The 25064-nt window shown below is 32.5% G+C and overlaps 2 protein-coding genes across 3 annotated transcripts; one reads left to right on the forward strand and one right to left on the reverse strand.

The window, feature by feature from the left end:
- Positions 1 to 4616: 4616 nt before the first annotated feature.
- On the reverse strand, positions 4617 to 5597 carry LOC118053943 (protein FANTASTIC FOUR 3). Its single transcript, XM_035065355.1, has one exon. It carries the CDS (start codon positions 5595 to 5597, stop codon positions 4617 to 4619), a length of 981 nt encoding a protein of 326 aa, XP_034921246.1.
- A 12913-nt stretch (positions 5598 to 18510) lies between these two features.
- LOC118055667 (protein phosphatase 2C 70) lies at positions 18511 to 24878 on the forward strand. 2 transcript variants are annotated; one of them, XM_035067613.2, is made up of 13 exons: positions 18511 to 18765; positions 19903 to 20089; positions 20196 to 20390; positions 20479 to 20651; positions 20747 to 20905; positions 21489 to 21632; positions 21734 to 21795; positions 22177 to 22312; positions 23438 to 23532; positions 23926 to 24041; positions 24121 to 24250; positions 24513 to 24567; positions 24667 to 24878. In XM_035067613.2, the coding sequence occupies exons 1-13, from the start codon at positions 18625 to 18627 to the stop codon at positions 24823 to 24825; spliced, it is 1752 nt and encodes a 583-aa protein (XP_034923504.1). In that variant the 5' UTR covers positions 18511 to 18624; the 3' UTR covers positions 24826 to 24878. The 2 variants fall into 2 exon arrangements, with proteins under 2 accessions (XP_034923504.1, XP_034923510.1); XM_035067619.2 differs by having other exon boundaries at positions 20220 to 20390.
- The last annotated feature ends 186 nt before the right edge of the window (positions 24879 to 25064 follow it).

Here is a 25064-nt window from a genome sequence, read left to right on the forward strand (position 1 = left end):
AAGGCTTGTGCTTTATTTTCTTTTTCTTTTTTGTTTTCCCTTTTAATTTCCCCTCTAAATAAGTTTTCTCAAGGCTTGACAATAAGCTCAGTACATTCATTCAAGGATGTTTTTTTCCCTAAATGGTAGATTCTCCACCCTGATACATGCATTCGCTACAGTTTAATATTTAATTAATTCATTAATTATCGTGTTTAAATCAAGAAATTCACTATCTTGCATTTCAATTCCAATCTATGACTGATCGGTCATTAGTTTAATTGGGACAATTTAAGGAATGATGATCACATCCTTTCATATGAATTAAGCATGTTCTAAAATCAATTCCAATTTTATTTTTTTCCAGACAAATAGCATTTCATAGAAAACCACCTTGGATAAGAATTAAGCCCTTTAATGGTCTCGCCCTTTGCTTTCACTATATATATATATAAAATAAAACAAGTCATTATAGCTTTAAGCTGTGCTAGTTTCATTTAAGATGGAATCATGAAAGTTGCAGTCAAGATCTATCCAAACTGCAGACAAAAAATAAAAATTGAGAAGTCAAAAGGAGGTCCAAGATCTTGACAGAAAGTTTCTTCATGACAAATGGCCTTTGGAGATCTTGTTTTAGCAAAGAAGATGGTGGGGGGAACTCAACTCAGGCTTTAATTGCAAAGGAGAAAAGCCAGCCCTTTCAAGTCCTTAACTACCAAGAAATCAATAATTAAAAAGCCAGCAAGATCGCTCTCACTTCTTTTAGCAATAACAGTATTAATTAATTATTTCTTGTTTATATATTGAATTTATCGCTAATGCCGCAGCCTTACTGGTCTCTTATGGATCATTTCAATTTTAATTCGATGGCCCTTCTGTGGATATGGTTTCCTTGGTGAAAAGAATCCTGTAACTGTGCACAGCCTTTACATGTACATGCGCGTGTAACCCCACCATTCTCACGTGAAATCCTTATAAGTTGAAGGACCATCTTGCAATTTATGCTTTTTGACTTTTCCAGCACTTGGTTTCCTAATACCCATGGCCCATGCAGCTTCTTCTCCCGTTTCTATTTTATTCTCTTTCAAAAATGTATCTTCTCTGAATTTAAACACGTGCGTTTCATTCAACACACACACACAATCTATATATATATATATATATATATATAGAAAAGGGGAAGACCGCACTTCTTGGTTTTATTTACTGGAGATAACTAGGACCGGTTGTATACGGCCGGAGTAACTATTTCTCTTTGCCTTCACATAATTTTTAGCAATGAAACTCGCTTTTTGTTTTTGGCCCCTAGATTTTAAATTAGTTTCAAGTTTTGTGAAAAAAATATTAATTAAATCAGAGGTCAGTTTTTATTGGTAAAAAATCTACATGATATATCCAGAGTTTAGAGAGCAATCTAGCAAGAACGAGAGAAAAAAAAATTAAAGTAGTAATATAATCATTAAAAGCTTCAATGACTTTGTTTTTTTATTTGTTAAAATTTGTACATAATCTTAGATAAATATCTACAATTTGTTTTATCATTTAAATAAATTATATTAAAAAATAACTTGTTAGCTAGACCGACACTAATGTTTCTCTCTTAACATAAGTTTTTAGTTAGTTTTTTATATATATATATATATATATATATATATATATATAATTGAAAATTAAAAAAGACGCTAATATTAGATATCAACCTGCATGCATAAGATTTGAAGAAAAGATTAAAACATATGTTAAACAATCTTCTTCTTTCTTCTGAACAACATAATTGTTCAACATCTTAAAGATGTTTAATTTTCTTTTTTTTTATTTAACATAAAAAAAGTCACAAAAATACATGACCTATTTAATTTTTCATTTTTTGTACGTAAACATGACTCAAGGTACAAGGAAAATTATATTCATGGGACTAAACAACAATGACAATAATAAAAACAAGTATCACTCTGACAATAATTCTAAATTAGATCATTAATAATTGAAAATAAATTGAGAATAATTAAGATTTTCATTCAAAATTTTTATGAAATTTGACATGTCAACTTATAAATGATAAAATATATAATAAATCACGTGAATTTGAAGTAACAGTCTTCCATTAAAAAATAATAATTGTCACTTGTATAAGAGCTTTTATATGAGATTTTTGTTTATATAATATAATTTTAAGAATAGTATTAAGAAATCTTTAACAGCTGAATTATTAAGCACTAAGCAGCAACATCTGTACTACTCTCTTTGTGATACTTTGCTTAATCTTAATTTCCGAATATGTTTTTCTTTTCTTTTCTTTTCTTTTAAAACTTTTGAAAAATGAGAATAGGACGTGTTAAATTCAGGACCATATATATTCCTTATTTTACTTCAGCGTATATAAGCACCACAAAGAGAATCATCCTGATCTTTTATGGTACTTGTTTGTTTGTTTATATATATATATAATGATAGGGATATTTTTGCACAATTAATACTCTGAAACAAGAAACGTGATGATATTATTTCCTTGTAAAATATTGAACCACATTCTCGTGTTATCTTACCATTATTTTTTATTTTAATTCTTAAAACAAAATGTGGGATCATTAGAGTGTGATTAAATTTTTTTTTGAGCAGACAATCAGACATCATCCCCCGACATGCAATTGTGGAAAGGATGCAGATGCAAGATGATCCCATGTAGAACTAAGTAAGTGGATCATTAGAGTGTGATTAATTTTTTATTTTTTTTGAAAGGTTGCGTTACTAGGAATAGTATAGTTCTTTATATTATTTTTAATTGCATAGCAAAATTATTAACACTCTGAAATTTAACGAGAAAAATATATATTATGACCAATTGCGTGATTATTATTAAAAAAAAAATCCCCCACCCTGCACTTTATCTTTTTGCTACCCCGTGGCCGTGCAGTACACTTTGCTTTGCCGCTGTGTTTTCACTTTCATTCATTCAACTTGCAATGCAGGCAACACTTGCAAGAGTTTACTTTGTTTGTTTTTATGTGAAGATCTTGTCAGACGGTTATAACGTACGGCTTCACACTGTGCCACACACACGTATTGCTGATCGTGATTCGTCTCCGATGGGGATAAGACGCCGTCTAATAACAGCACGGGTTTATGAAGTCGGAAGATGGAGCAGAAGTACTCCTTCTCCGTTGGGAACCAATCACTGAATTCTCTAAACGTCAATTCCTGTTAATTAGTTCTTCGAGACGGAACTCAAAAATTCATTATCGGAAAGCTTTGCGGTTCACTGACACCTGTCCCCTCCAACCTCATGCCATGGGTTTGATCGTGTCTCTCTTGTAAAGGGCATGTACACACACACACACTTCAAAAATATTGTTCTTGATGTATAAACTTTTTTAGGTGTATAAAAAATATACACGTAGATTGATTATACATCTTATACAAATTAAATAATGTGTTATTTTTTTTTATCCATGCATGAGGTAACTCATTTCATTACTAACAGCACTAAAAGATAGTATAATTAAATAAAAAAAATATTTTAAAAAACAGAAAGATTAAGAAAAAAACAGAATTACTAAACTTAGTGGAGTTTAGGAGAATGTTTCGGTTAATTTAGAAGAATTTGTTTATTTGGTTGAGCTAATTAAATTTTCTTACGGCCGTAAAGATTTTAAAATTAAACCATATAATATTAAATTATTTTTTGAGGGGAGTTATAACACCTATTATAACTTATGTTGTAGGTCCGCCCTTAGCTAGTGGTGTTGAAGAAGTGATATGCAGTGGCTCTTTTTCATTGCAAGCTATAATATCTATATTAGAATTAGAAAGGAAATATATCTTTACCAACGAGGCTAATAAAATATAAATGTGTTAATTTAAAAAAAATATATTATGAGTTGTTGCTGCTTTTCTTCTCCATGTTTTCATAAAGTCATTGAAATGGACAGTAGAATGCCACTTCGGTAGTAAAATGTTTCCATGGAAAAAATAATATTAAATTGCTCGTTTGATTTTGTATTTTAAAAAAATTAATTTTTATTTTATTTTAAATTAATTTTTTTATATATTTTCAACATGCTGATTTTAAAAATAATTTAAAAAAAATAAAAAATATATGTTATTTTAATATATTTTTTAAAAAAACAATTAACTAGCAAATAGATGATGCAGCAGCCATTTATGCGACCATAGTACATGGGTGATACAGCTTGCACATGGAAAAAGATTAATGTTTCGATGATTCAACCATACAAAGTTGACTGAATTCCTGGATGGAGCACTTGTAATAAACCCATTGCGACAGTACTAGGAAACACTTTGTATGCATTTTAATTAATTTTATGCTTCATCATGGTAGCATTAAGTTTACTTAGTTATTAATGTCTCTGTCTTCGCCATGCTCGTACAGAGAAAGAGTAATTTTCTCCTCTCAAACTTGCTTTCTGCCCTGAGAATTAAACACAAAAATCATCTTGGGAGTGACGATAGAAACTACGCGCTAGAAGCATCTTATATATGGATGCTAACAGGTTAACTCGTGAGAAGAAAAGAAAAAAAAGCTTCCATTCGCGAAAGGTGAGGGAACAAAAAGGGGAAGGGACAAACTAAAAATTGAGAATTTGACTATTATAATTAAGAGATCCAAAATAAAAATCTTATAATGTAGCCACCCAAAAAGGCTCCCAGTTTAACAATCCTCTGTTCTCTACTTCGCCTTCTTTGCACCTTCTTGGTCTTTGAAACTCCTCCGTTCCAGGTTCAGTATCAATGTCCGAATCATCACCTCCCACCTCTTCTTCAAAGGACGCAACATTTCCTTCCCCGACATCGAAGTCATCTACATCATAGTCCATGTCATTTTCAATCTCATCTTCTTTGTTATTGCCTTCATTTTCTTCAGTGGAGGCTCCGCCTATTAAGTCAAACTCAGAAGAGGAATCTTTGACAAAGCTTAATCGAAGGCGGCCATCCTTTCTTTCAGCATGTAAGCAAGTGTGTCTTGATGGAGCCTCGACGGCTCTGATTATCAGCCTTCCATCTTCGCGGTGGGGCCTAACTTGTAGAGATTTTGATCCACGCATCGTTGTCAGTGGAGGTGGAAAACTACGAGAATTCGCTTTCTTAGCTCCCAAAAGTCGATGCGATTTCTGTTGCTCCCTTGCTGGAGAATTACCTACTCTTGAGTCTGATGAAGACAGTGAGAACATGCTGCTTTCAATGATATCACTTCCAGTTTCGCTACCTAAATTCTCCGTACATAATTCCAGGCTCCTTTCACTGAGCACTGAAGAGGAACGATTAATTAGGGGATGGACGTATATATTTTCTTTCTCCGTTGATTCTTTGGGACCTTCAGGACTGGTGGATAGAGCTTGGAGGAAGCTCCAGCCACCCAAATCAGGATTTGAAGATGTGTGCCTATCATGAAGGAAGCTACTTTTGTGGCTAGTTTCCTCGTAGTGGGATTTGTCGCTGACTTCTTTGGTGTCAGAATCTAACAAAAAAGGCTTTAAGGCCAGTTCAAGGGATTGGGAGAAGTTTGGATTTGGTGAAGATAATCTAAGTCTTAGTGTTCTTGACTCAACAATAGGGGACTCGAGGCAAGACTGCAAACCCTGACAGACCATAGTTGCCATTGCATAAGCTAGCTATACGAGTTTTATCGCAGACACAAACAAGAAGTTGCAGGAAATCCGCCAAGAATAAATGGAGGCAGAGCAAAGACAGAGGAGTTTCGGCTTTGTGTTTAGAGGTTCTTGTTTTGCGAAAGAAAGAGAAGAGGGGAGATGATACTGAACATGAGGGATAACTGAGGCGTGGGGGGTGAATTTGTAGTCTCCAAAAGGCGCCAGGAGGTACAGTGGACAGAGGTGGGGAGGGGACTTTTAAGGCCACTTGAAATATAACAAATCTTAATGATTTGCCACACTGAAAAAGAGAAGAGAGAAATAAAAAAGTGGTGTGTGTGTGTGTAGGAGGGAGAAGGTGGGGGGCTTCAAAGTTTAAAGACGAGGAACTAATCGTTGGTTTTGACTTGTAAATGGGTTTTTTAGGGTTTATTTGTATGATTATGCTATGAGACTCGAATTTAAGACCTCTATCCTTCTTGTTTGTGTGATAATACCACTCAAGTACACAAGCTCACTAGTAACATGATGCGATGTAACAATGACTCCAAAAATTACCTGTTTTTCTATTCCCTTTTATTTCCTTCCAAGAGAAAGCCAACAAAAAAAGCTACGAAACAAAGGATTCTCTCAAATATTTCTTGATACCTTGATGGCGATTGGTTTTCCCGTCCTTTTTTTTTTCCCCCCTTAAAATGTATTTTATCAGGACAGAAACCACACTATCCTTTCTTTTACAGACGATGATTCATGCCTTGAGGGTCAAAACCTAAGTTGATTGCATTCTCGGTGAATAAAAGTAGAAGAAAACACCAGCACAAACCCTTCGAAATTTGAAGCTAAAGTGTCAGATTACATAAACGCTCATGATTCTTGCCGACCAGATATGTAAAATCGATCAAAATCCTGAAATTTCCCTGATTTAGACCAGTAGAACTAGCAACAAAATCATGCCCGACCAGATATGTAAAATTGATCAAAATCCTGAAGTTTCCCTGATTTAGACCAGTAGAACTAGCAACAAAATCATACCGACCAGATATGTAAAATTGATCAAAATCCTGAACTTTCCCTGATTTAGACCAGCAGAACCAGCAACAAAATCATGCCCGACAGCAAAATGAAGACAATATTTTCACCTTGAGAATCCACGTTAAAAAAAATCAATGCTTGGTTTGATTAGCGGTGAGAATCCGTGCTTCGTGGATCAATAATTCTGTTTCATGTACGGGGAAAAGAAAACAAGAAGAGGGGCAGTAGAGTTAGAGCAACCGGCCTGGCCGAATCAAGACCTCCATACCCCACCATGAATTTAAAGAGAGTCTTTGTGATGGTGAGATCCCACTGGCATGATATATTGCCATTTATTCAAACATGGCCATCATATTGTGCACTGTAAATTGCGACTAAAAGAGATTCAGAGAATTTAAGTTTGCGTTTAGCTTTAATTAACATGCTGTGTGATTTACTGTGTGTTGGGTTGATAATACGGAGCAGCTGAGATTCATTAAATTATTGCTTTTTAAGAATTCATCTTAACATCTTTCAAAAATCTAAAATCGCGTAAATTCGTTGATTTTAATACTTTTTATGGTTGAAGCACATTTTAAAAAACATTTTCAAACACACAGACACTGCTTTTCCCAAAGGTGATTTATGTTAACATATATTCCCTTCATAATTAATTCATATTTTGCCCAGCTATCACAAATCGTACGGATGGCTTATGCAATCCTTTGAAAAAGATATAAAGGACCCCCCACTGAGACTCCTTTTCATTGTCTACTACGTGCTACCCTACGAACCCTAGCATGCTTTTCTCCCCGAACCCTGATCCATGTGGACAGACAACAAAAATGACCTCACCTACAGGATTAAAGCAACCCCAAGGCCCCGTTGGCCTCACCAAAAGTTGCCGCTATGGCTCTTTGCCACTTGAGCTTGTGGGTGAGACCTCCAAGTTTGGAAATCAGGGGAGGACTCATCAATCAAACCATTTACGGTAAAAAAAGTGTGCAAATGGCATCAGTGAACAATTGCATCACATGTAACTGTACGGTACGCTTTCACATGTTGCCTTTCTGTGACCACTGACCACACATGCCTGAACCAGGCAGATTTTCTTTTATTTAACGTGCATGTTAATAAAGCACGATCAAGTACATTCTTTCTTATTTCTACTTGTATTCTACATAAATGGTTGTGTACTTCCTTTTTTGTTTCAATATTTTGGTTAATGAATTTAAGAATGCCACAAAATGGGAAAAACACAACCTACGAGCATTCCTTGAATGCCCATGTAGTGAGGATAGAACACAAAAGAAATAACTGATAGGATCATCATTATACTTTGCATCCCAGCTAAATTAGATATTCATGATAATTACATCGCGTGTTTGGCACTGTAGTAACGGTTGCTTTTTCAAATAGTTTTTCGCGCCGAAAATACATGTCAATGATATTTTTTCATTTTTTTAAAAAATTATTTTTACATCAGCACATCAAAACGATTCAAAAAATATAAACCGCACTTAACTTTTTTAAAAAAACATTAAAATTTATAAAAACACAGGTTGAACCACAAAGCTAAACAGGCTCTAAGCTCATCAATAATAGAGTAGAAGGATATCCATAGAAAAGCATATGCCAAGCTGTGGTATACGTTTGAATAACTGTGTATTTTCAAATCTACCATTTTCCTTTATGTTTTCTAGTTTCTTTGTACTTACAAGAGCACATGGCCATTTTTCACGCGGACTAGGACTTGGTCATGTTGTATACATGTCTCCTTTTTCTTTCTTTCCCACTTATGAGTCCAAGAGGGTAAAACTTTTAGATAAATCGGTTAATTTTTTAGTTTTAATAATCTAATATATTCTCTTTATTTCATGTGACTGGTGTCTGATTCTTAATACCTACAAAATATTTTTTTTATTCATTTAAAGACTACAAAATTAAAGTAAATATTTAAAAAATATATATATTTTAAAAATAAAAAAATGTTATGTCAATTAAGCTCTCCTTTCATAAAGGAGATCCTTCCTCGTATTTATAGTCCACCTTTCTCTTTATGCAAAAGAAAGGCTATAAAAAAAATATATTTTTAAATCATCATAAAGTAAAATACCATTGACTCGTTTGAGAAAATATATCTAATTTATCAGGGAAAAATATCCCTAGCGTGTTAAAAAATATAATATCTTAGTTCAAATATGAAGCCTAAGATTTTTAGAGTCAAATGTATTTAAACTCGACGCTCAGCTAAATTCAAGAACAATGGATTTAATAACTTACTAGACCCACGTATGTAAGCACTGAGCTCAAAAATAATAGATCTAATAAATTGCTAAACTGATGTATGCTTGAGTTTAATACTTAGCTAAGCACAAAAAGATTGGATTATCACCCTCCGCCTTTATCCCTTTAAAAAAAATACTAAATAAGATATAACATGTTAATCCATCACGGACAATGTAATTACATGTTTCACAAAGTTTACATGATTCAGCGTATAAGTTACAGGTCAAAAAAACCACATTTTATATTATCATTTTTTTTGTATTACATGTCTACTCGTCAAAGAAAGAAATGATGATAACATAAATAATCGATAATGAACAATTGAGGAGCTGTTGTAGGTCAAAAATTTGAACCAATATGGTGTGGTTTTCTAAGAACTACGGCCATATTCAATGCATCACCAATCTCCAAAATAATGGAATTGAAATAAATAAAATAAAATAAAATAAAATAGAACAACACTGAAGATTGCTATGAATTGAAAAGAGAGTGTGTACGAATATCTCATCTGTGCAAATATTCGTGCCTCCATGTCGCTTCCCAGAACTTTATTGAAGTTTAGGCTCCTATTCAGTTTAGTAACCTTTGGTAGCTCTAAACGAGCATACTTTTCAAGCCTTTCCTAGGACAAAGATTTTTTGATTCTGATTATCTTTACGTTACAGTTTTTGAAAAAAAAATTTAAAAAAAATATTTTTTTTATTTTAAATTAATATTTTTTGATATTTTCAGATCATTTTGATAATTTAATATATTTATATTAAAAATAATTTTTAAAAAATAACAAAATATATTAATATATTTTTTATATAAAATAATACTTAAAAAAACAACCCCACCACACACTTAAATAGTTATATCGGCACTAATAATAGTTGCGTGCGACAGACCGGTTATCTGTTACTAGTAATAGTTGTGCGTGTGAGAGAGAGAGAGAGAGCGCATTAATTTTGCTCCAGAACCCATCTGCGTTTCTTTGATTTTATTTTAGCGCCTAGGCCCATTTTGACTTGGAGATAGAGAAAGAGATACTGAAATTTGCATCAGAATCCATCAAAATTTGTTTGATTTAATATCAAGTAATGGAGAATCTTTAACTTAGAAGACGTCATGTCCCTTTGGCCTTCAGTGAGGCCAAAAGTTGGCCGCTTGATTTTTTTCCCATGATGCATATTTAATGAAGACTTTGTTAAGAAAGACAAGTCCAGTTCATGGCTCACATTACACTAGCACGTAAACAAATCACTCTGCCTGCCTTTTTGACCATGTTAGTGCCACCTTTCCCTTTCACTACATACTTTGTTGCATTAATTTTTATTTTAATTTGCAAAAGAGCACTGGAAACGATACACAAGGAATGCCTACGTAATCCATGCAAACATGCAATGCAACTAATGGCCATGTTATTGCTAAAGCACTTTCTGCATAGAGCCCATGAAAGACCTTTAGAAGCAACATGTAAATAGCGCAGTTGAAGGATAGGTTAGCACAGTGACTAGACATGTGAGTCTGATCTCAACTGGCATGCATGATTAGTATCGATGCAGTCCTGTTGCTCTGACAATTAACTATTAATATAATGGGTAATCTATCATTTCATGCTCTAGAAGACTGATACAGAGAGTTTCTGATTTTGGCCTGCAAATTCTTATAAATACGTTAATTGTTAATTTTAAAGTAATAACTATTTACATCACCATTGTGGAAAAATGCTACGTACAAAGGGAGTAAATCTTTCAGGATTAGTTTAGAAAACTTACAGGAAGTCATATGACCATCTTAGAAGATTTCCTGCTTAAGTTTTGAGAAAAGATGACGATGCCTGTTCATGGGCCAGCAGAATCTATACCATTGGTTGTGGCTTCCATCCTCCCCAAACTTGAACACAGTTTCAACTCATCGAAAAAGAGGACTTGGAAACAGAAGTAACGTATTTATTACAGATCTGATATAAAATAGGAATTTCCAAGTCAAAGCAATCAAATGTAGAACACAGTCACGGAAAATTTGGTAAAAGCATCCACTTTAGATGTTTGTGGAAATTACAAACAGTCCATTTATTAATATATTCTTATCAAGAGTAATAATAGTACAAAATCAAAGAAAAAACTGAATCAACAAATTGCATTCCACCAACCAGGTACCAAACATTATTCCAGGGTAGGGCTGCTAAAAAAAAGCTTTTAAAGGTAATGTTTTCCAAAGCAACCATGCAAGGAACATCAAATACAGTTCCCCAGTTGGAAATTAAAAATAAATGAACTGGAAAAATAGAAATTAAAGTGCACAAAGCTAGTTCAAATATCTATCTCTAAGACGATCTGCTTTTAATCAAATTATCAAACTCAAAACTATGAATTCAACACCAGGAAGCTCTTGTCAGTGATTTTGGTGGGTTCAATATTTATGTTCTCAAGAGATCCACTTGCACATTAATAACACTACTATAATCAAGACCGTCATAGCATTAAGCCCATCGTCTAAAAACAAGGAGATGCATTAAGGTTTTAAGGAACATCATGCAGAATACAAAATGCAAATCATTCTTGGCACACATTAATGCGACATCATGGCCAGAGTGATAATATCACATGCCAATTATTGAGGGCGCTAATAAGGATGTCTTAAATTCTCAACCATTCCTAGTAGGTGCCAACTAAAGTCACTTGAAATTGTCCCAACAGGTGATGAGATCAAATCTCACTCAAATAAAGATGAGAGGTATCAAGTCTTGATTGGAAATTTACTTTCTGTTTGGAATCCAGCCATTGGATCCAAAAAAAAAAAAAAAAGACTCAACAAATGTCACTAACGATATACCTCCAAACACATTCCTCTCGCAGTCTCTGAGTTTGATAGATAACTCACCAAAACAAGTACACAATGTTGCGAAAATGAGCAGAAGTAAAATCTTAATATATGATTGATCTAGATGGTCTTCCCAAAAATGGTACAAGAAATGAATACTCCATGTAGCTCATCGCAGATTCAAACCCTCTCTATCATCTTGCAATTCTGAAGTATCATGCATGCAAGCAAAAATGAAATATTTATCACCTTTTTTAATTCGTATTCTTTCCAAAAATGATGCAAGAACCCCAAGCTCCAAAATTCCACATCCATGTTTCAGATCCTCGCCAATTATCAGGGAGATTTGTTCTCAAAATCACTCCTCGTCTACCGTCCATCCAAAGTTAAATGACTAAAAACCCATCAATCATCAAAGTAAACCATAATTATTTATACCTGCCAGTTATAGGTTTCTAATGATATGGCAACATATTAACTGAAAATCAGTCTCTTAGGTATGAATAAATGACCAAACTGAATTAAGAGATATATTCGAGCAGAAACGGGCAGGAAACCTCTCAGCTACAGATCAAGCTCTCATGGGTCCCTTACATTTTAAAAATTGTGATTTTGACTCCTTGAATTGTCAATTATTTTAGTAAAACAGCAGCCATTTGTTTCAATCAATTCAGTATCTAAGAGATAACAACAATGTATCACTTGCAATCACATTGTTTTTCAGAACAATGTTCAGCTCAAGAATGAACAAACACGATCAGTTAATTACATGGAAAAAAAGAGACAGTTTTGAGACTACTTCATATCAACTCATAATTTAGGATTTCAACACTCTTTAATCTAATTTTTTTTCTTTTTATCAAATTTACAATATACAAATCCAGATCTACATATTGAAATTCAAATTACATTTTCACGTCAAATTTCTAGATGAAATTAAAAATTACATTCCAAATTATAATAACAAATCATCAGCATTTAATAATGCTCTTCAATTACCGATAATAGCAGCATTAATGAATAAAAACGAGAGACAAATCACTTACAATAACACAGGGAAGCTAAGTGACGAACGCAGTAATCAATCAGAACAGCATCAATGGCAGCAAGGAAGGTGAAAGATCCCGCTGGAAGTTAAAGCTAAATCGCTGTGAGGATGCCGCAGTAGCCGCGCGCAGAACTGCTGGTTATGATTTTTTGACTTCGAAGCCGGGAGCCTGCAAATAAATATATTATATATATAATTTACCCTCTAACTTTTGATAATTATATTTATCCCCTGTTAGTTTTTGCAATTACAAAACCATACCATTTTGTGTGGGCTTATCCATCACTGAGCTTTTTTTTTTTTTTTAATTTTTTGAAAATATGGTAATAGTTATGGTTTAATATATTTTTTATTTTAAAATATATTAAAATAATATTATTTTTTAAAAAAATTTTTAATATTACATATTAAAATAATTTAAAAAAAAAAATTATTTTTAAAAAAAATACAATTTCAACCATGTTTTTAAACATTGTCTGATTTTTTAAAAAACCACATAAGCAAAATATATGGGCATAATGAAAAGTTGTCTTTTTCAGTCAAGTTGTTTGTATTATTGAAGTGATTATTTTTTAAAATATTTTTTATTTAAAAATAAAATAAAATAAAAAATTTTATTTGTTAAAAAAATTATTTTTAATATCAATATATTAAAATATCTAAAAATACTTAAAAAATAAAAATAAAAAAAAATTTTTTCAACCAACAAGACATACTGTGCAAAAATTACATTTTCATTGACTTCTTTTTTTTAAAAAAAAAAAAAAACATGTTTAGAATATCAAAATATTTCCCATCAATGAACTACTAAAATCCAATGGGTCACATTATCAAAGTACATAAAAGTTGGAATGAGGAAAATTAATAAAAGTAGGAAGAGAGATAAAACTAGGAATTCAATCAAAATAATTTAGAAAATCTAAAAGAGGGAAAGTAATAAAAGACTTGAAAAATCAGGAAAAATAAAATTATTAAGCATACCATTTTATTTTCTAATTTAAATAGAAAAATAAAATTTTTAAAAAAAGTAATTTTCCTTAAAAACCTCTTACATCAAATTTCTTTGAAAATAATATAAAATTATAAAAGAAAAAAAATAAACTAAAAGATATTTAAAACCCTAATAATATATAATCCAATGATTTTATAGATTATCTTCTTTTTTTGTAATGTGGTGTTTTTTAAAATCAAATATCTGAACCTTTTCAATTTTATAGTCTCTCAGTGTCCTACCGATAAATAATCTCTCCATGCCTCTCCATGTAATTATTAATTATAATTAAAAGACAACAACCTACAATCCACAGTAAAAAAGGCTTATGCTTTTTTTTTTTTTTCTTTTCTTTTTTTTCTTTTTTTTTAATTTAGTTTGTTAGTATTAATTTTTTTTTTTCTATTTAGTTGTCAAATTTTCATGACACGAATCTCATATTTGACGAGTTAACCAAGTTAATTCATATATTTTTTCTTTTCTTCATTAGTTTTTTTTTTCTTTATATAGGATTTTTTTTCTTTTTAATCAATCTTTTTTTTGTTTAATTTAGCTCATTGATATTACTTTTTTTAATTTAGTTACCACATTCTCATGACACAAATCCCAGGTTTGACAGGTTAACCCGGTTGATTCAATTTTTTTTTTTTCACTAGTTGTTTTTTTCTAATTTCATCTTTTAATATTGTAACTATAGCGAAAAAAGATAAACCTTTCACTATGGATTGCACTATGCAAATCCAAAGTGAAAGGCAGATGTCTTTTAGTTATATTTTTTTTTAATAAATATTTTTTTTGTTTGATTTAATTTGTTGATATTAATTTTTTTTTTCTTTTTAGTTATCATAATCTCATGATACGGACTTTAGGTTTGACAGTTAACCAAGTTGATTTAGTTTTTTTTTTTTTTAATTAGTTTTTCTCTTATAATTTCATTTTTTAATATCGATTTGATTGAGAATTAAACTTCATGATTTATTTTGTTTATTTTTCATTAGATTATTGTAATCCATGAGGGGGTTTTATTGTACCCCTCCTCGCAAAGCAATATTCAATGAAATCGTGCTTTATTTTGTTTTTTTCTTTTCAATTATTTTTTTTTTAATTTTATTCTTTAGTATTTTTTTTTTCTATATAGTTATCACACTTTCATAACATGATTTTGCAGCCAGACCCGCATTCAAGGCTCCTGGGTCTGGTGTTGTAGCCAAACCTAAAGCTCTTGGACTTTATGTTGCAACTAGACCCCCCTAAACTTGGGTAATACAAGTTTAATATTATTATCAATATTAAAAATATTATTATTTGTCTTATAAATGTCATTATTTTTATTATAATGAATATTAACAATATAATAATTAATAAATTTGGAAAAAATATTAGTAGTTATAGGCTCATTTTTTTTTGCTTTTTTTCTTTTTAATTAATTTTTTTTGTTTAATTTAGTTTGTTAATATTTTTTTTTCTATTTAGTTATCACACTCTCATGACATGAATCTCAGGTTTGGTGGGTTAACCTGGTTTGGCAAGTGAAACTAGTTGATTAAGATTTGTTTTTCTTTTTTTTTAGGTAGTATTTTTTTCTAATTTCTTCTTTTAATATCGATCTGATTAAGAATTAAACTTTATGATTTGTTTTATTTATTTTTTATTAAATTATTGTAATCTCATGAGAGAATTTTACTATAACTTCTCCTCACTAAGCACTATTTATTGGAACAGTGCTTTGCTTTGTTGTGTTTTATTTGTTTTTTTTTCTTTTCAATTAATATTTTTTTGTTTAATTTCATTATGTAATATTAATTTTTTTTTATTTAGTTATCATATTTTTATGACACGATCTTGCAGCCAGATCCACATTCTAAGGCTCTTAGGTTTGGTGTTGGAGCCAAACATGCAAGTTTAATATTATTATTAATATTATAAATATTACTTTTGGATCAGACGTTGTAATCAAATCTAAGACTTTTAAGTATAGTTTCCAGAAAAATGTAACATTTCTAGATTTTAATTTTCTTATATATATATATATATATATAGATATTTTATAAAAAAAAATTCACACGTGCCACGTGACACTAGTACACACTACACAGGCTGGCAGTCAACTATTCATGGCCCGCATTCGGAGAAGTCATGATTTAGCCTAAGGGAACAAGTAGAGCTGGACATTTACGCACAAAAGCCTTTTTGGTATGACAAATTTAAGAAAACCTTATTTCCACTCATCTGGCTTCCAATTATCACTCTCAAATCATGAGTTAATTAGTAATAATTACATACATCTGGCATGTTGCTCTTTCCTTTGCATTTACAAGAATATCATAAGTAATTCTCTTATAAGCAAAGGCATTATATGCACATAGATACAGCAATATAGAGGGGACGAGGAAAAGCGATCATGACGCTCTCGCTCGAGTCTCGAGATTCATTCTGTGAAGTTGGCGGCCCACAAGAGCTTACTTTTTAATAGTACCGATCCATTCAGGCCCATTAAGCTGAAAATCAGTCCACGAGCCCAGGTTCTTCTCTTCCCGCTGCCGTTTTGAAGTCTCGCAGGGGCAAAACAAACTGAATTTGCCTCAGCGTGAGGGGAAATGGATTCATGTGATCAATGCGCCCCCTCTCTCAGCGATAAGGGGAAGAAGGAAAGAAACAGAATAACGAGAGTTACATTAAAACTTTTCAGCGTGTGTTTAGTGATACAGAATATATTTTAAAAGTATTTTTTACTTAAAAATACATTAATATATCTTTTTATATTTTTTTAATATCAATACATCCAAACAAAAAAAAAACAAAAAAAATATTAATTTAATTTTTTTTAATGCCAAACAAGTTTTTAAAACACTTCTAACACACGTAAAAATGCAACGCGGAAGAGCTTGAACGACCTGCAAGTAGTTGCCAGTTGAAGGAGTTGAGGCAGGCCCACAACCTGCCCATCTTGCAAGCCCGAGGCAGTGGCAGTTGGCCGTGCCAGACAAAAACAAAAAGTCAAGAATATCCTACCTACCCCTTCATGCGGTTACATTACATGGACCCACTTCTAAACTTTCAGGTTTGTAAACCTAGTAATATAGCTACACATCGAATCCAAATCCATCATGCACAAGCGCACAACAAAATCACTAACTCGCACCTTAAAAGCAATGTTTTTCTCTCACATAAGTATGATTGCCCTCCGCTGCTGGAAAAAACCTGGAAAGTTAATGGAGCTTCAATGTGACGCTTCTCTTTTTTTTTTTTTTTTTTTTTTCAATCTAGTTTTTTTTTCTCTCTCTCTCTTTAATTTCAACTATTTTTTTTTTATTTTTTTTTTTTTTAACAATCATTTAAATTATCTAACCAACTCTCATATAATTCAATTTTAAATTTATATCACTTTTTATACAATTTAATTTTAAATCTAGTTTAAACAAATAATCAGATTAATAAATTTTTTATGTTAATTTTATTCTCAAATATTATCTATTAGTTATTTAAATTGTTTTTAATCTGGTTAAGTTAACCAGTCATATCAATATAATTTTTACATAATGTAATTTTCAATTTAAACCAAACAACAATTTAGATCAGGAGGTTTTTTTTATTAAATTTATTCTTAAATTTTTTTCATCGATTAGACAAGCTGCCTTTAAATCAAGTAGATTGACTATATCATATATTGCAAGTTTTTATATAATTTAATTTTAAATTCAAGTTAGAGAAACAATTCGATCAAAAAATTTTAAATTAACTAAAAAGTTTATTAATATTATTAAATAATTCTCTATTGTATTAATATTTTTTATTATTTTATTAAAAAAATAATTCTACTCGCATGCAAGTAAACTAGTATTCACTGCAACTACGGAAATCAATTTTAACAAGAGTGAAAGAATATTGCTTCGAAAAATATTTACTAATTCCTCTACTCATGCATTAACTCATGAGGATTGTTTCACATAACTTCTAACCTTTTGTCTTTCAAATATTAAACAAACCACTCTCAATTTTATTAACATATTCACAGGAAATTTCTTAATATCATTTAAAGTACAGCGAACCTTAAATCATGCAACAAAATTTATCCTTCCTTGCCTTTTATTTGAATCGCAGCAGGTTATTATAAATGACAACATGAAAAATTAAGCTATTCTTTTCTTTTCTTTTTTAACAACTCATTCCATTTCTTCTACATTTTTTTTTAAAATAACCTCCTTAGACTATACTCCACAATTCGTAAAAATAATACTACATGGTATGTGATTACATGTATATTAGAAGACAAGGGGAAAATCTTTCTAGATTACATTCCATGTTAGTATGTGATCAAGGAGCTATATTCTTTTTTTTTTTTTAATCTATGATTCTATTTTTAAAAAATTACCATTTTTTTTTAATACATTAGTTTGACTGTTAGGTTTTGTCTTTAAAATAATCCCAAGAGAAACTTAATTTTAATTAACACGCAAGTTAATCTGAGAAATGTCCTTAATTATTGAATAAAAATTATTATAGATTAAAAAGAAATATCATATACTAAAAAGACTATCATTTTTACTAGCAATAAATAAAGAATAAATTAATTTTAAGAAGTGTAATTCAACTAATTAGGTTTTAATTAGGTTTTTTGGATTTTAAAAATTATTAGTTCGAATTTTATAAAATTTAAAATTATTGAAGATTTATATAATTATTAACTTTATATTTCAAAAATTAATCAAGATCTTTTAAATTATCATACATATATGTTAATTAAAAAAATAAAGATAAAATTAAAACTAGAAGGGGGAGAGCGTAAGAGAAATGCAAAGTGGGACGACCATTTCAAAGCGAGGTTCTCGCAAATCAGGAGTCCAATCTCTAATCTTGTCTAGAGAGACAAGAGAGAGAAAGGCACGAGCATGGCGATGATATTACAAGGGAGCATTGTCGGTGTCCTTCTCCTCCTCCTTATGCTGCTTCTGATCCTTCTCCTTATCCTCCTCGCCTGTAAACCATGGCGCTTCTTCTCCTCCCTCTCTTCCCCTTCTCGCGCGCTTAAGGTACGACAACAGCAGCAACTGCAACAACAATCTATTTCTTAGCTTCTTCGTTTGCTTAGGTACCATAACTGTGATGTTCGGTTTGGTTGGTGAGAAATCGTAGGGATTTTGTAACGGCCGATTCGACCTTACTTTCGTGTATTGTTAGATCATTTTTTTCAAGGAATTTAGCTCAAAAATAAAAACCAGAGCGGAGGGTTTTAGCTTTGTTGAGGTTTATTTTTTTCTTGTTGTGGATTGATCTTGTTTGCCTGGGTGGGTGGGAAATTAGAATTAATGGTGGCTAATATCTGGTTCCATCATGCTGTTTTTAAGAATTAGGGGTTTGATTGACACTGGGACTTGCGCGTTCTTGTTTATACTCATTTATTTTAAGATTGTCCGTTAGTTTGAGGAGGATTTGGTCAATTGATGGTTTGAGCAATACGTCCACTGTCCTATCAGCTAGTTGATTGTGTCTCGGGCAGCGGATATAGCAAGCATTTATTTATCACGAACATTTTCCTCTATTTTTCGGACGAGGGTTTTAAATACTGCTTAAATAAATGGGATTTTTGATTGATTCCAGATCGGTGTTACTTGTATATTGTATTTTGTGAACGAGCTTGTTAAATTTAGCAATGGAAGCATTTTTTTTTTTTTTTGCTTGTCTGGAGGTGCTCTTTGTGGAAAAGAAGGATTATAATCATTAAGGTCTCAAATATTTACATAAAAATGCAATTATACGCTTGTTTTGCATTTTACTTTAACCGATGGAATATGAAGTGAAGTTTTAAACTTTTACCTCATTTTTTTTTTTATAAATTGCTCAAGTAGTTAATTAAATTGCTTTTATAAGGTAATCATACCTGTATTGAATCTATATTTAACGGGGCACCCCTTGAAATCTTCTTTACTTATAATCCTTTTAAATATCATAGAAGTATCACATTTATCTTGTCCCTGTCCTGTGCTTGCCACAAATACTAAATATTGGAAAATTTGCACTACTATTATTCCATACGTTAATTTCTATGCACACAGCATTGATTCACTAAGGCTAGCGACATCTGTATACATTTGCACTGATACTAAAATCTGCATGCTATAACTTTCTGATTGGCTCTGCTCATGCCTTGAAACATCTCCATTTTTTAGGTTGGTGACTTAGAGAGGCCCCTTGTCTTGGATGATGCAAATGCCCATGGCCAAAGCAATGAATCAACTAGAAGTAATGATCTAGAGGGAGCATGTGGTCAAAATGAAGGGCTCTTTCATTCACCTCGAATGCATGACCTTGTATATAAACAGAGGCTTCCTTCTGCATCTCTCCAATTGAATGAAGGTATATTTTATGGTTTGATTCTTATTCCCTTATATTAATTCATACAATTAGTTAATTTCTCTTTTCCTCTTTGAGGACATTCATTTTTATTCTCTACTTACCTCAGGTGATAGTGTTGTTTTGAATTCAGACACGATAGAGGATCTTTCAGTTGGCCAAACCCTCAGGTTCCTTTCATTGACAGAGCGCTTAGCTGAAGTGCAAACACATGTTAGACAGGAAGATCAGAATCCTAACTTGAAATCTGATTTGAAAAATGATTTACTTCAAAACTTAGCGCCTAAGGCCATCGCTGATCAAAGTAATTTTTGCCTCTCACTTCTTGGTATGTTCCTTTATTTTTCCAAATGTGAAAAACTTTTTATCATATTTTTCTGTTAGAAGTGCAGGAAGTTGTCTCTCTCTGGAAGTGATCTCCGGTCCTTCTTGTGGACTCCGTTGCTCTGTACAGCCAACAAGTGCTTCGAGGCTTCCACTGACCATTGGAAGGGTTTCCAGTGACTTGTTATTGAAGGATTCAGAGGTGTCAGGGAAGCACGCGATGATCAACTGGAACGCGGATGTAACTTCTTGATAACTATTCCACTTGATTTCAGTTCGGGATATGTGCTGTGCATGTGACACTCTGCTTATCACAGACTTCTTTTTGGGTTTCAGAAAAATAAATGGGAGTTGGTAGACATGGGTAGCCTCAATGGAACATTTTTGAATTCTCAGCCGATTAGCCATCCTGATTCTGGGAGTAGACATCGGGGTGACCCTGTTGAGCTTTCAAGTGGAGATATAATAACGCTTGGCACAACCTCAAATGTTCATGTAAGCCAAGCTGCTTGTTTAATCAAGTTGTTTTTTTTTTAGCATTTAAGCATCTGTGCTACAGTGCATATTGGGTAGTTAAATTTAATTGTCCATGAATAGCTGAATCATGTTCTACAATCATGAATTCATTTCATTTATGCCCCTTGTGATTTCTTGAGACACCATAACTTTGCTGTGATTGATAGGATTTAAAAATCTTGCTATTGAAATTCTAAAACTTTTCTGAGTAAGAAGAGAATGAAATTCCAAATTTTACATGCTCTTTCCATAGCCCCGACTACAATCCAACCATTAGATTGTGCTATCACTCAACTATCATGGAGTTTCCAAAACAAAGCATCCATGAAGTCACATGATAACTTCAACAATCTGTTTCCATAGTCCCCACTGCTTCGTTTCTATATAGATGGTAGTGTCTGCTTCATATATGTTTTTTCATGATTTCGTTTCTGGTGATGGATGTGATTTGGACCTAAAAACTTGAGGAACCACAAAGATAAATAGCCTTTTTGTGTGTGTCAAAAATACAATTCTCGTTGCATATACTCTTTGAACCATAAAGATATTTTCTCTCTGTCAGGTCCATGTGACATCTAAATCTGAGAGTCAGATGCCCTTTGGCATAGGTATAGCATCAGATCCCATGGCTTTTCGTCGAGGAGGAAAGAAGCTTGCCATGGAAGATGTGTGCTATTATCAGTGGCCCCTTCCTGGCATTTCCCAGGTTTTTTTTATCTATTGATTGCTTTCTTTTTTTTCTCTTTTTAAGAAGGGATGTAAATTTATTTGTCAGAAAAGCTAAGTGATCTAAATTCCTACTTGCAGTTTGGAGTGTTTGGTATTTGTGATGGACATGGTGGAGTAGCTGCTGCAAAATCTGCTAGCAAGTTAGTATTCGTATTTCAGTATTGATGTGTTGCCTTGATGCAGATCAAACCAAGATCATTTTTCTATTACCACCTCTAACAACAATAGCAAACTACCTTGCACGCTTTATTTGTTGTTCTTGTCCAAGAAGTTGGCTGGTTGAGATTGTCATCTGATGATGACTGCTTTAAGGATTATGCTCTAAAAGAAGCCGCTTTTCTATTACGTCTAATATCTTGTGATTTTCTTTCTCCTTGTTCTCCCTGATTCATGACTCTTGGTACCAATATTTGTTATCATTGTCTATTTTATCCCCTGCTTCTGCATTTATGTGATGAATTGGTTGCTGACCATGCCTTTTTGGTAATTTAGTAATTGCCTTGTCATTTTTTTTTCTCCAGAATGCTTCCTGAGAAGGTTGCCAGTATTCTGTCAGATTCTCTTATAAGGGAGAGGGTTTTATCGCAATGTGATGCCTCAGATGTTCTCAGAGTTGCATTTTATCAAACTGAAGCTAATATGAATAACTATTACGAGGTTTTTCCCCTGGCTTTTCTTGTTTTGTTTGTTCCTAATGACTGTTTGTGATTTCCTCAAGTCTTAAATGAAAAGCTTTCCTTGTTTGGACCCAAATTTTTTTGGGATGGTTGAGGAAGGTAGAAACAAGTTTTCTCGCACTGTAAATTTACCTCATTAGGACTTGAATTATACCGTGCTGCCTTCATGATACAGGCTCGCAGGTTTCTGGATTTTCAAACACCCACCTTAGTTGTTCGTCAATGGCCAAGTTTGATTTGTTGCTTTGGATAGTTTCTTGAATTGCCACTACTTCTATGTAGGTGTCCGTGCATAATAAGAAGTAGCTAAATGATGTAAGACTAATCTTAGGCTAGTGTATGACAAGTTGGTAAGCACCGTGCTACAATTACCATTTTATATTGCTTCTTTATGATTTTATGGAAAGATGTTTTGGGAGCAAATTGTGGACTAGCAGTATAGTATGTCTAAATATTAATCATTGTTCCTCTTGCTGTATCTTGGTTTATTACCTGGTGCAAGAGAGCAGTTGTAGAATTCAACTGCATCTTCTAACACATTCATAGTTGCTTAAATATGCAACCGTAACTGGTTTTCTATTGTCATATGCCTGTGTTGTGGAATGTCATATATGGGCAATATATGCTGTTTTAGCTCTTAAATGAACAAGCCTCTAGTTAGAACATGGGCGATTTTGTGGATTGTTGAGAAGTCATTACTAGGATAGTTTTTTCAAGATAGCTTGAATCTATGAAGCACCTCAGGTCCTTTGGTGATAATTGTCTCACACACATTTTCTAATAGAAACAAAAGGGAGATAGAACAGATTATGTTACTAATTTATATAACAAGGCATTGTCTGCTCTTTATTCTTGTATTTGGAAAGCATGGTTGATTGAATTCAGAGCAATATCACTCTTAAGTGGATTCAACTCTTGTTAGCCTGTTGATTTTGTAGTGTTCACTATATGGTTACCCAATTCAAGTTAACAAAGAGTGGTGATATTGTAGATCGTTTACCATCACCTCAGTGAAAATGATTATATTATCTACTTTTGAACAATACTTGTGTTGCAAAAACTCAAGATTATCATTTTGCATATTACAATGATCAATTTCCTGCAGGGTTGTGCTGCAACAGTGCTTCTGGTTTGGGCCGATAGCAATGAAAATTTATTTGCACAATGTGCAAATGTTGGAGACTCAGCTTGCTTTATGAAGTATGTTTTAAAATTCTCATTTTGTAACGACTGCTGACAAATCAAAAACCCAAAAAACTGTAGAATGCTTCTATTATATCATAAATCTGTACAATAATGGAATGTTTTGACTCAATTCTCGGTAGATAAGCTATCAAATAGTGATCCTTGTTTAAAACGGACATCATAATCTTTAGCTGCAATGCTTTTTAGGAGTATCATTAAATGCTTCAACTCTGACACCGAGTATTCTCCTTTTGAAAGGGACTGCCCTTGTAACATATTGGCAGCTGTTAATATGAGGCTACACTAGTCATATTTAGAACATACTAAAAGTTTTGGATTTTTAGTTATAAAATGAAAAAACTTTGATTTTGTGCTCTTGTTGCTGTATCTTTAATACCTTATTTTCAGTGTTGACGGGAAGCAGATTAAGATGACAGAAGATCACAGAGTAAGTAGTTACTCTGAAAGACTTCGACTTAATGAAAATGGAGTACCATTGAGAGATGGGGAAACTCGGCTTTATGGTAAGTTAACTGTGACATTTTATGACATGTTTCATATCAACGTGTAGATAATAACCCACCCTTGTTTTTCCCTATTCAGGTTTGAACCTTGCTCGAATGCTTGGTGACAAATTTCTGAAACAGCAGGAACCCCGTTTTAGTTCAGAGCCTTATATAAGTGAAGCCATACATATTAATCAAGAAAGTGGTGCTTTTGCGTTATTAGCAAGGTGATTTTAGAAATAAATGGCATTGTTACTGTCTTTTCTAGCTTGTGATTTATTTAACCAATTTTCCTGATACTATTTGGATATTTCAAGTTATTGAAAATCATCACACTTGAATGCAACCCTCAGAACATTGCATCCTTTTCTTGGGCAAGTCTTGATTCTCATGGAAATATTGGACCTTAAAAATTTCGTTGTCTATATAAATTTTTTCTATAGATAGATTTATTGGAAGTGTGAATCTGGATTCTTAAAAAAATTGCAGTGATGGCTTTTGGGATGTCATCAGTCTTAAGAAGGCCGCTCAGCTTGTCACGCAGGTTAGCCTTATCCTTCCATCTTATCATTTGAACGCGGTTTTGTAGAAAATTTTCTTTCCATGATATTCTAGTGACACTTTGCATTTTTAATCGACACAGGCAAAGGAAAGATATTTCGAAGGAGGAGGGAATATTTCAGAGAAGGTTGCAAATTTTTTGTTGAGCGAGGCTAAAACATTGCGAACAAAGGACAACACCTCTATACTTTTCTTGGAGTTTGACAGAAAATTTAGAATATCTTGTAAAGTTGATTCTTAATATAAATCACAAGTTTTAGTGTACATTTATAAAAAATTTCTCTTGTTTTCTTCTTTTGAGCTATAGTCTCCACCTATACGCTGTTTCCCTCAGATGGTTGTATGCATAAAGATAATATGTTCAGCAAGATTGCTGGTTCTAGGCTTGAAGTTCGTGTACAACAGACTAGCATGCTGGTCTCATGACTTACTGGGAGTAGATTTACAGTAACAAAGTCTCGACCCAAATTAACTCGGGTA

Source organism: Populus alba, chromosome 8, assembly GCF_005239225.2.
Source record: "Populus alba chromosome 8, ASM523922v2, whole genome shotgun sequence".
Taxonomy (NCBI): Eukaryota; Viridiplantae; Streptophyta; class Magnoliopsida; order Malpighiales; family Salicaceae; genus Populus; species Populus alba.

What these genes read in the sequence shown, in the direction of transcription:
- LOC118053943 (XM_035065355.1), bottom strand. Translation starts at nt 5,597, where the DNA reads ATGGCAACTATGGTCTGTCAGGGTTTGCAGTCTTGCCTCGAGTCCCCT.
- LOC118055667 (XM_035067613.2), top strand. Translation starts at nt 18,625, where the DNA reads ATGGCGATGATATTACAAGGGAGCATTGTCGGTGTCCTTCTCCTCCTC. An exon ending in GCACAACCTCAAATGTTCAT is followed by an intron (nt 20,906 to 21,488) that starts GTAAGCCAAGCT and finishes TCTCTCTGTCAG; the next exon opens with GTCCATGTGACATCTAAATC. An exon ending in GCTTTTGCGTTATTAGCAAG is followed by an intron (nt 24,251 to 24,512) that starts GTGATTTTAGAA and finishes AAAAAATTGCAG; the next exon opens with TGATGGCTTTTGGGATGTCA.